This window comes from Tursiops truncatus, chromosome 21, assembly GCF_011762595.2.
Source record: "Tursiops truncatus isolate mTurTru1 chromosome 21, mTurTru1.mat.Y, whole genome shotgun sequence".
NCBI lineage: Eukaryota > Metazoa > Chordata > Mammalia > Artiodactyla > Delphinidae > Tursiops > Tursiops truncatus.
In genome coordinates this window covers 30,848,536-30,860,688 of record NC_047054.1, presented here as the reverse complement: position 1 = coordinate 30,860,688, position 12,153 = coordinate 30,848,536, and the positions used below count along the sequence as shown (strand labels likewise).

The 12,153-nt window shown below is 43.4% G+C and overlaps 1 protein-coding gene across 1 annotated transcript in view; it reads right to left on the bottom strand.

The window, feature by feature from the left end:
- The window catches only part of IDO2 (indoleamine 2,3-dioxygenase 2), a 35,665-nt gene extending 23,512 nt beyond the window's left edge, over nt 1-12,153 (bottom strand). Inside the window, exons 1-5 of the mRNA XM_073798746.1 lie at nt 12,138-12,153; nt 10,874-10,989; nt 10,561-10,608; nt 8,900-8,995; nt 1,488-1,607 (exon numbers count right to left, since the gene is read on the bottom strand). Coding sequence (XP_073654847.1) covers nt 1,488-1,607; nt 8,900-8,995; nt 10,561-10,608; nt 10,874-10,989; nt 12,138-12,153 — 396 coding nt within the window. The remainder of the gene's footprint in view (nt 1-1,487; nt 1,608-8,899; nt 8,996-10,560; nt 10,609-10,873; nt 10,990-12,137) is intronic.

Genomic DNA, 12,153 nt, shown 5'->3' with positions numbered 1-12,153 from the left:
AAACTACCCGGACCCATGCGGGTACCAGTGGGGGACTCCAACCACGGACAAGGCTAAACTAGTCCAGATCCAAAAGAACATTCTTATGCTTCCTGTCTCCCACTTCCATTTTCCTTCCCCTTAATCTACTCAAAGAAGTCCAGCTTCTGCCTTAGTTTTCCCTTAGATTTTTAGAGAGAGTTGGGACAGAACTGTTTCTCAGGTAGAAGACAATAAAGAGCTTTAAAGAGTTGTCAGATTCAAACCTAAGGCCAGCTTCCCTTGGGGGGCAGTGGATGAGTAGGGCAGCGCAGAAGCGCAGAAGCGAGGTGTCTCCACAGTGAGGAAGCGAAAGGAGGAGATACAAAGAAGGTAAGAGATGGCCCGAGGCGGGGGTGGGGTGTGACAGGGGGCTCCCACCCCTTCCCCTCATTGAGGATTGTGGTTTGGAGAACGGAAGGAGGGAAGCCCATTGGGATGTCCTGTCGTATGTGCCTAGATCTCAGACTTTCCAACATCAGACACATGACTCTTTTTAAAGAGTCTGAAGCAGCTCTATGCTTTCCTCTTCTCTCCTCTCTTACTTTCCTTTCTTTTTCTCACTGGGAGTCTCCTGTATTTACTTGAGAGAGAAAAGGTAGAATCAACCCAGCAAACAAGATAAGCACAGGCTGCTGACTCAAGAAGCAGGAAGTACTAGAACAAGGGTAACACCCGCATTTCTGGAGAATGTCCATTTATAAAAAAATGCAGCTAATAGGAATTTATCCTGCAGTTAGGGAAACAAAGACTTCACGTTCCAAGTTTCAGATTGAAACTGTAAACAGTTATGAAAAGATTCAGAAGAGATTTACATGAACTATTGAGAGACACAGACCAATATTTGGTAGATAGCAAGCAACATTCAAGAAAGGAAGTTTAGGGTTATAAATGGCAATGCACGCTCTTCCCCGCTGGGGAAAGCAGGTCACATAGTGAAATCAGAAGGTCTGAGTTGTGGCCCTGGATTTTCCACGAACTTGCTATCTGACCTTGGGCAAGGAATTTAACTCCTGTAGTCCTCAGCCATCTGTAAAATGGGCACAGCATTGCTGTACTTACCTTATGGGATTGTGAACATTGACTGTGATTACGGATGTGTATAAGAGCACAAACTGCTGTAAAATGGAAATCATTAAGTTTTCCGTGACACCTCAGAGCTTGCCTTCAAATGCAGCTCTTCACAATTCTTGGAAGAGGGTGAGTGCCAGAAAAAACAATATTCAAAAACTAATGAGAGGGCTACCAGTTCTAAGGAAAATTAACCTCCTGGCCAGGGGAAAAAGGTGTTTTCATTTAAATGGGCCCTTTGCCCTTCCTTCACCTCATACCCAAAGGAAAGAACAAGAAAGGACCCATTTTCCAGGCAAACAGAGAGCGTTTGCCAGGTGCAGCAGACCTTTGTAGAGAGCGTCCTCCAGGTGCAGCAGACCTGCCAGATGACAGGACAGGTGTCCCTTTGTCCCTACCTCTTTGGGCTGTGCCTCTCCATCCTGCCAGACATATCCCATGGTAATAAAGGTTAGGACCAGGTGTGCCAGCCGCTGTTCCCGGTAACCCGTGAGGAACTGGCAGTTCAAGAGGGGCATCTGTTCAAGAGAATTTCCAGAGATTACCAGCTGCAGGGGTGTGAAGGGTGCAGGGGTTCTGTGGCTTGAAGGGGTTATATTTCAGTGACGGGGATCCACACACGCCCTCTCTACCCTGATCTTAGGACACTGCGGTAGAGGAGGTATCCCAGATGATATTGTTCACGAAGTACCTACACCAAATTGTCCCCATGGTTGGGCCGGACACTGGTCACCATCACTGACAGCTTGGTTAGAGTGTTCTAGAATAACTCAGTCCCAAGACTGACATCATTTATTAAACGGGAGTCTCCCGGGGCAACTTTTACAATCCTGCCTTATCAAAGCATCTCTGCGTAACGGGTACCATTTAACCCTAATAACAGCCCTGCTGCTGTGGGCGTTACTGTCTCTGTTTACTCTGTTTAATTCGTAGGTAAAGAGTACACGGAGGCCAGTGGAGTTAGGAATCCGATCAAATTCCTTAAGGGAGGTTGCTGAGCGGGAATAAGAGGTTGTTCAGTCCTTGTCCGAACACTCCCCGTGACCCTGTGACCTCTCCACGCCCGCTCCCTCCCTGTCAAGATGCGTCATAGAGAGGTGTAAAGGTGATGTCGTTGAAAGCAACACCCTGTACACAAGTTAGTTATTACTGACAGCCCTGCCTAAGCAAATATTACCAGTTTCTCAGTTTTCCCCCGGCCAACCCTGCCTGTCTCGGTTGACGTCAACAGCCTCTGAGCTCCAGCTTCCCTGTACTTCCCCCTCGGCTTTCCTCCGTCCCCTATCCCTTCCCCAGCTCTAGACACAGTCTGATCTAGTTCTTCCCAGGTGCCCCTCTCCAGGATCCGAAGCGCCGGAAGGGGCGGCGGTGGATGTGTGTATCTCTTTAAGCTCCGGGCTCTTAAACGATGAGTGACAAGTGGGCTGGGACCGCGGTTCCCCACGCCCAGCGCCCGGCAGCCGGAGCCGCAGCCTCCCCGATGGTAATCCTTCCTCCGCTGGCCCCTAGGGGGCAGCCTTTCTGAGTCTGTCCTCACTGTGCCAGACTGTTTATTTCACCCTTAAAATTGGCTCTGAGATAGAATCGCGAAAGTTCTGTGCAGAATCGCGAAAGTTCTGTGCCTTAGGGTGTGTGTGTGTCTATTGGAGGGATTGCTGAGATGTTGCATTTTAACAGGAACCAGCCTGAGAATTATAACCACAGTTATAATGTATTCAGTTATTTCTTCAGCACTTATTCTAAGGCAGTTACTAAAGTGTCCAAGGCATAGTGCGAAAAGCGTCCCAAGCAGGTTGATACTCCATTTTCCCCCAAACCCACAGGCCAAAACTGAGGGTCAGAGCGGGTAAGATATTTGCCCAGAGCCACAGAGCCAGGAGGGACTGAGCCAGGGTGCTAGTTCAGTTCTGCTGACCACAGCCTTGCCCTCTGCAGTCAGCACTGCCCGAAAGAAATATGAGCCATACGTGTAATTTGACATTTTCTACCAGCCACATTTTAAAAATAGCAAAAAACAAAAAAGCCCCAGGTGGAATTAGTTTTAATAACATTTTATCTAGGTCAATGTATGCAAAATGTTTACACATAATCAATATTAAAAATATCGAGATTTTTACCCTCTTTTTCTAGTAAGTCTTCAAAATCCAGTGCGTGTCTCACATGCCAACTTGTCCTGGCCACATTTCCACTGCTCAGTAGCCATGAGTGGCTACTGGCTACCTACAGTGCAGCCTCAAGGTAAAGGAATAAGGTCCCAAGATGTTCTGGGGTCACCTTCTATTTTTCCCTGTTCCGGGTTTATAATCAGCTCTTTCTCCGAGAAGCCCCAGTTCCATTTATTGGAAAAGAGTTCCAATAAATGGACACTGCGTTTGCTCTTTGCTAGTGGAATGCCACTGTTTCTAGATCCCTCACAGTGGACAAAGCTAGGAAATGTGTGTTCTGTGTGTGTGTATACACGTATTACGTACACATACATATAATGTTTGTTTACCCATCTATATATCCACAAAATGTGTGTGTGTGTGTGTATATAGACATTTTAGTATCATATGTATATATGATGCTAAAATGCTAAACATGTCAGACGTCTCCAACTCTTATCTGGTGTCACAGGTTGATCTTATCTTTCCCCCCTTGCTAATTTATAACTTTCATCTCTGATGGTGAAATATTATCCACCATTCATTTACTTATTTATTCATCCTAACATTGGGTTGGCCAAAAAGTTCGTTTGGTTTTAAGTACAAATAAAAGACATTTTTCATTTTCACGAAGAACTTTATCGAACAACATATTCACTAACCGAACGAACTTTTTGGCCAACCATATATATATATATATATATATATATATATATATATATATGTCACATGAATGGAATCATACGATATGTAGCCTTTTGGTTCTGACATGTTTCATTTGGCAAAATGTATTTGAGGTTTATCCATATGTTGAATAAATCAATAGCTTATTCATTTTTGTCACTGTACAGCGTTCCAATGTATGAATACAGGAGTCCTCGTTCAGACTGCCGTAACAAAGTACCATAGACTAGCTGGCTTATAAACAATGGAAATTTGATTCTTACAGTTTTGGAAGCTGAACGTCCCAGATCAGGGTGCCAGCATGATTGGGTTCTGGTGAGAACCGTTCTGCTGTCTTCTTGCTTCATCCTCACGTGACAGCAGAAGAGGGCCAGAGAGTCCTGGGGTCACTTTTATAAGGGCATTCATCCCATTTATGAATATCCCATTCTACTTTCATGACCTAATTACCTTCTGTGTTGGTCAATTTGATGTGTCAACTTGACTGGGCTAAGGGATGCCCAGATACATTATTTTTGGGTGTGTCTTTGAGGATGTTTCCAGAAGAGATTCTGGAAGAGATTGGGAGACTGAGTGAAGCCCATCACCCTCACCAATTCGGGTGGCATCATCCACCCTGTTTAGGGCCTGAATAGAGCAGAAAAGTGGAAAAAGGGTGCATTTGCTCTCTGGTTGAGCTGGGACAGCTATCTTCCCCCAACATTAGCACTCTTAGTCCTTGGATTTTCAGACTCGGACTGGCAATTGCACCACTGGCTCCTCTGGTTCTTGGCTTTCCTGGGCCTCCAACTTGCAGCTAGAAGGAAGATTGTGGGACTTCTCAGACTCCATAATCATAATCATGTGAGTCAGCCACTCCCAATAAATCTCATTCTACACATCTCTGTATTGGTTCTGTTTCTTGGGAGAACCCTGACTAATACACCTCCCAAAGGCCCCAGCCCTGACAACATCATGTTGGGGATTAGTATTTCAACATATGAATTTGGGGACCACACACACACTCAGGCCATTGTACTCGGTTTAACCATTCCCCTGTTGCGGGACATCTTGGTGGTTTCCGGCTTACGGGATCATTTACCCACAAGCTTTCCCAGGCACATAAATTTTCAGTTTATTTGGGTAAATGCTTAGGAATGTGATTGCTGGGTCATATGGTAAGTCGATGTTTGCCTTTAAAAGATTCTGCCAGACTCTTCTGCATTCCCATCAGCAAGGTGAAGTAGAGTCTCTTTTGGTTTATAGCCTCACCAGTGTTTGATGTTGCCAGAGTTTTAAAAAAACGTTAGCTGTTCAAATAGGTTTTAAATTGCCTTTCAGTACTTATGAACATAGATACATCGTCCTATGTTTCTCTGTAAGTCACCTAGTTTCATTTTTCTTCCTTCCTGATTAAGGCTTGCAAAACTTTCCTCTTATTCTACAAACTCTGAAGTTTCACCAGGATATCCATGGGTGGTCCCCCGCCCCCATTGTCTTTCTGATAGAAATACTCCAATCTTTCATAAGAGCTGAAAAATTCTGTTTTTATGCGTTTAAAGCTTTGCTTTTTCTTCACCCACACTAGTCTACTTGTGGGACTTCTGTTTTGTGGAATTTAGATCATCCATTTCTCTTTTTCGTATACTTTTATTTTTCTGATGCTGGCATTTAATTTTTGCTTTCTGCTTTATAAAACCGTTTCAAGGAAGTCCCTAAATCACCATTATTTTCTATAATCAGTGTTTCCCTCATTTACTCGGGTCGCTATTGAGCTTTTTGGTTATTTCTTTGCTTTCCAATAGTTCCTTTTACCGAGCAACTTTATTGATTTTTATGAAGTACATATACTGAAGACATTAATGCAATTTTTAAAAGCACTGATCTCATCTTTTGGCTTCTGTCGGAGACCAAATGTCCTGTGTCTCCCTCATCCTTCTTGACTTGCTTATTCTCTTCATATCGTTTGGTCATTTGGGGTTATCCATTCGTGTTCAGGAATGGAGGCCAGGGTTATCAGAATTAGTAACTAATAGAGCTTCCCTTATCATGTTTCCAGAATACTTCTGAGCTTCCTCTTGTGACCTTCCTGTGATTCCACCAGCTGTCTGTAGTGTTTTGTCCCAGAGGGCTGGAGAAGGGGGACCCTTCCTGGAAGAAGATGGTTGAGTCTAAGCCAGTTAACAAGTTTTTGTCTGTCTTGTTTTGTTTTTTACCAACATACGGATAGGGGCCTTGGGGGCCTTCTAAGAGTAAGGTGGTTGGCCTGGAGGTACTGTGAGATTAGAAGTGCAAATTCACTTTCTGTCTTGTCTGTGCCAAGTAAAGGCCTCAAGAGGACAAATGTCTTAGTCTGTAGCTCTATGTGTGGTCCTGGAAGCCACAGTATTTGCTTCTCATGACGGTTTTCCAATGGATTCAGTCTCCATCTGTGGTGGTGAAGTCTAGAGAGTGGTTTTATCCAGTTAGTTGTTTTAGAACTAATTAGAAGCATAGGGAATGGCCACGGATGTTATACTAGTTTCCTGGGGCTGCCCCAAAGAAGGAACACACCGGGCTTCCCTGGTGGCGCAGTGGTTGAGAGTCCGCCTGCCGATGCAGGGGACACGGGTTCATGCCCCGGTCCGGGAGGATCCCGCATGCCGCGGAGCGGCTGGGCCCGTGAGCCATGGCCGCTGAGCCATGGCCGCTGAGCCTGCGCGTCCAGAGCCTGTGCTCCGCAATGGGAGAGGCCACAATAGTGAGAGGCCCGCGTACAGCAAAAAAAAAAAAAAAAAAAAAAAAAAAAGAAGGAACACACCAGAAATTTATGCTCTCACAATTCTGGGAGATGAAAGTCTGAAATTAAGGTGTTTGTGAGGTTTGTTCCTTCCGGAGGCTCTCGGGGGAGAATCTGTTCCCTGTTTCAGTCCAAGTTTCAGGTGGTTGCCAGCAACTCTTGGGAGGGGCCTGTAGATGCAACACTCCAGTCTCTGCCTCTATCTCCACATGATGTTCTAACCTGTGTATCTGTGTCTCTGTGTCCAAATTCCCTTCTTGCTCTAAGCATGCCAGTCCTCGCGAACTTAGAGTGCATCCTAATACAACACACATGACCTAATTTAACTTGATGACATCTGCAGAGACCCTATTTCCAAATGAGGTCATCTTCACAGGTTCCAAGACACAATTTCTGGAGAGAAACTATTCAACACAGGAGAAGTATCAGGGGGATTAATTCCACTGCAGTACTGAGCTGTATCCCCCATGCCCATGTTTACAGTGACCAGATATTAGCTGCACACTCCTGGCCTTTCCTCATTGACACTTAACCTATGAGAAGCACCGATTCAACAAGTTCTTCACTTCGTTTATGGAGGTTGAGTTACATAAAGCCCGAGGAAAGCCTTGTACAGAGGACCGTGAAGTTCACATATTGAACTTGAATCTACCTTCCTGCAAACTGCCCCTTGCCTCTGTGCGCTCTTACTCTGAGATGGGAGAGGGAGCCTCGGGGGTGTTCTTTGTGCTTTGGTTGAATGCTTGGCATGGGTACAATAGACTCATTTCTGGATCTGATATAATTTGATTAATATGGTACGAAAGTCCTGAAGGGTTTTATTCCATCATTTCTCTGGTTTTCCCTCACTCAGATATCTCCTTTTTTCTTCTTTTTGTATTTCTTTGGTCATTTTAATGAGACTTTAGGCAGCAGGAAAATAAATTCTTAGGCTTAGTTTCCCATCTTCATAGACACTGAAGACAGTGTCTTACATCTCTTACAGGGTTTTAAACCTTGTGCTTGCACTTAGCAGGCATTCCATAAGTATTTTTAAATGAATTTGTAATTATAGACATGAAATATGCATACGTCAGTGAAGGAGAATTTTGGAGGGAAAACCTCTTATATGTCTAAAATCACATGGCACGCCAATTGGTGAGATTAAAACAGATGGAAAAGAGACGAGATGGAAGTGTAAATATAAATATCGAACACTGTTGTGTGGCAGGAAATACAAAAGCACTATTGCAAAAGTCATTTAGTTTTCACAACAATTCTAGGGGCCCCGAATTTCTCCCATTTTATAAATATGGAAACAGAATAAGTAACTCGTTAAGTCAAAGTTTATAGCGACTAAGTGATAAAACCAAGAGTCCAACTCAGGTCCTCCTGAGTCAAATCTGTGTTCTTCCTATAACACCTTCTTCTTATTCCTGTGGGGTCATGTCAGTTCTCCCAGGACCAAGGAGTTTCACCGTTCCTTACATAATTTGGGGAAACATTGCTCATCTTGTCTCATATGTGGCATTTACAGACTTATCAATGATTTCTGAAGAATCTGCCAGCCCTGACTTTATAACTGGGAAAGTCTCTTGACTCAACTATTCTGTGAAACGCCGACAGTAAATCAATGTGGCTTCACTCATGGGGAGGGGATCCCTGACCATGTGGCTTGGCGTGAGGGCACTGAGAATTTTCACACCTGTCCTTCCCCAGCTAGGTCTTATTCATCAGTTTCCTGACACTTCTCAACCAGACTGTCTTTCTTCTTTAAACACATGCTTGTTGAGTGCCCAGGAACTGTTCTGTGCAGGCTCTGGAAATTTTAGGGAAACACACTTGTCATACCAGAAGCAAGTGTCATTCTGCTCATGATGAAGGGTGAGATAGTTTTAGTTTCGTGGATAAACTCAACAGCAGTGATTGGTCAGCTGACCCACTTCCACAATGCTGAAAAAGGAAAATGGTGTGAGGATGAAAATAGGGTAGTGAGAAGGGGTTAAGGAGAAGAATACAAAATGTTTGGGGCTTCCCTGGTGGCGCAGTGGTTGAGAGTCCGCCTGCCGATGCCAGGGACGCGGGTTCGTGCCCCGGTCCGGGAAGATCCCACATACCGCGGAGCGGCGGGGCCCGTGAGCCATGACCGCTGAGCCTGCGTGTCCAGAGCCTGTGCTCCGCAACGGGAGAGGCCACAGCAGTGAGAGGCCCGCGTACCGCCAAAAAACAATACAAAACCTTTTACCTCGTTCACTTGAGCTCGAAGCTGGTGACTCCCAATCAAGTGAGGCAGTCGGTTGGCAATTTCCATCCAAGGTCTATAGTGATCAGGGAGTTCTTTCTGCATTGAAAAAATAAAAATGTCTCAGTATTTTAGAGCTCTCTGGGAAGCAGCTTCGTGTAGTAGATTTCAGATTTCAGATTTCAGTCTTAAGGCAGAATTCAGGTCAATTCCGTTCAACAAATATTGAGAATTCACTATCTGCTGTACCCTATGCTAGGCACTGCAGATACACAGGTGACTAATATACAGTCCTTGTGGTGAGGGAGCATATGGTCTAGTAAGGATAAATAAAATGCAATCAGACATACCCAATGCAGTATAATATGTTCAATTAAGGATATGTGTAAGCTTAACAACCAGCTGAAGAGGAAGTAGTTAATTCCATAAACTGTGCTAGGGAATAATGGGAAATGTTCATAGCAATATGATAGTTGGGGCCAGTAGTAGGGTCTGAAAGTGACTTTTCTAGTTGGAACTTTTAAGATGGGAAGCCAGTGAAACAGAGGAGATAGTGGATAAATAGAGATAACTGTGCTTCTTGGGATTACAGATGATTCAGTGTCACTAGAATATAAAGTTCAAGAGAAAGGATGATGGAAGATTTGACCAGAAAATCAGATCAAATATGCTTTTTATTGACTACATAAGAACTTTATTTTTTATGTGTGTTGGTGACATGATTCAATCTGAATTTTAGGAAGATAACTTTGCTTTGGGATTTTAAGGTATAAAGTCAGATTAGGAAACCTTTGAAATATTGTCTGAAAATTAAGCTTAGGCCATGGCAGTGAATTTGGAAAGGAGAAGGTATGTATTCAAAAATATTTGGAAAATAAAATTGAAATAATTAAATTTAGAGGCAGGGATGGGGCTAAAGGCGAGGTGATCCCTAGCCCAATAGCACAGTTTATTTGCCCACTCTGGGTCGTTGGTTTAGCCAAGAAGAACACAGGTTGGATTTCAGCAACCCTGACTCTATCCCAAGAAATGGCAAACTGCAGCAAACTACACTCATGAATAAGCTTTTATTAGGACACAGCCAAGTTCATTTGTTTCCACATTGTCTACAGTGGCTGTCACTTTACAATGGCAGAGTTGCATAATGGCAACAGAGATCATATGGTCTGCAAAGCTTAAAATATTTACTATTTGACCCTTTACAGGAAAAGTTTGCCAACTTGTGACCTGTCCCCAGGGTCTGGGCCTCCTTTTACAGAGTACAGTCTGCAAGACTGAAATGTTGTGTCTCTGGGTTAAGAAGGAGTTAAGTGAGGATGATTTCCATGTTTCTGAATCAGATGACTGAATGAATTGTTGAGAAGACAGATTGAAACAGAAATGCAGGTGGAAGTCAAAGAGAGGACATGCAATAGTGAATTTGTTTTTACATATGTCCAACCTAAAACATCTGTGGAATGTCAAGATATGGCTATGTACTCGGCAGTTGGATATACAGTTGGAAGCTCAGGAGAGAATTAATATTAGAAATATACAATCAGGAGGCGTCATAGTAGTGCAAATTCTGCATTGTGGTAAAAACCACAAGTGGGTACAAGACCATTCAGGAGAAGTTGCCAAGTGGAGGGAGAAGGCTTAGATCAGCGCACTGGGGGGATACTTACAAGGCAGGCAGAGGAACTGAATCCAGCACAAAGAGATATGTACAGAGGCTAAATGAGCCAGAAGAGAATCACCCTATAAAAGTCAAGACATTAGAGGATCTCTCGGAAGCAGGGATTCATCAGATGGCCAAATGCATCATTTAAGTACGGTTACCCCTTTGGAAGACAAAACTAAAGAGTCACTAATATATCAATATATACACCAGTCTTTCCACGTATATGGCATAGAAATTCAGGTCAGGGTCATGGAAACAGGGTTCAAATTTTAGTGTGCTGAGGAGGGAAGAAAACAGAGATTGGAAATGTGAATTACTTTTTTGGGAGAGCCATAAGCCATCACAAGGCGACAGTTTGTGTCTGAGAGCTGTTTCCACTTTCGAATGGGAAACTTGAGTGGTTTACAGCCTGCTAGTGTATAAGAGGCAGAGACTGAAGAGAAAGGAGAGAGGGAATAATTAAAAGTAAAGGGTCGTGAGGAAGAAGAGGAGGAGAGGAAGAGCCCAAATGCAGCGCCTGGCTGCGGAAGAGCTGGAAGGAGAAAGTCTGGAGTTTGAGGGATTCATTTCTTATGAACTCAATTTCTCCGCAAATGGTGAAGATTCAGGTTACATGACTTGGGGAGAGGGGTGGGTGTTCAATTAATTATCGGAGGGAAGGGAAGAGGAAATTAAACATAAAAATGCAAACAACATAATATATTGCAATATAGAATATGTGTATTATAATACACTATAATGACTTTCAAAACCCAGGGAAGTTTAAAAACTATAAGTTTGGAGTGCTGTAGATCTGTAAGTTACCAATAAGTCACTTGCTGGAGATCCTCCGTCTCTCAGCCTCTAAAATAAAACTGGGTGAATCTAACATCCAATACACAATCTTTGAAAATTATAGACTTTACTTAATCCTCTGCTTCCTATCTTTGCCCCTGAATCAATTTAGGACAAATTGGGCACCCTTTACTACCTTTCTCGACAAATCAAATTACACCAAACATCATAATTTAACATTTTTAATATAGATATTGTGCAGGAGGGGGCGATTTTACCCTCTACTCCTCTTGAGTTCTTCTGTCAGGAGTCAATAAAATTGACGCAAAACAGATTAACAGGAGAAACAGAAAGAAATGTTAGTTTGTGCGTACAGAGGTCTCATAGAAATGGGACCTAAGAAGTGGCCAAAGCAGGCTTTTATACTTTGTAGACAAAGAGACAATAAATCTGTAAGGAATGGACAAGACAAAGAAACTTAGGCTTCAGGTGCTTATCTAAACAGAGTTTGGTCTTGGGGTCGTCAGTTAAAGAAGTAACAGGGTTTTATTTATTCAGGCTTCTCACCTTGAATTCCCTACCTCTGGTGGTAAGGGTGTCCTATCTCCAGATGCGTGGAGGGTACCTTTCATAGGAGAGATTTATTTCCTGCTTTTAGGGAGACAGAGAAGAGGGTCAAGTTTCCTCTTAAATTGACTGTTTCTTAAGTAACTTTCACCCAAAATAATCAATATGCATTGAGGCATATTCGTGGGTGACTTGCCCCGGGCCCCAACAATACAGATATTCACAAAGAGGAAATCACACCGTTCTCCTCATGCAT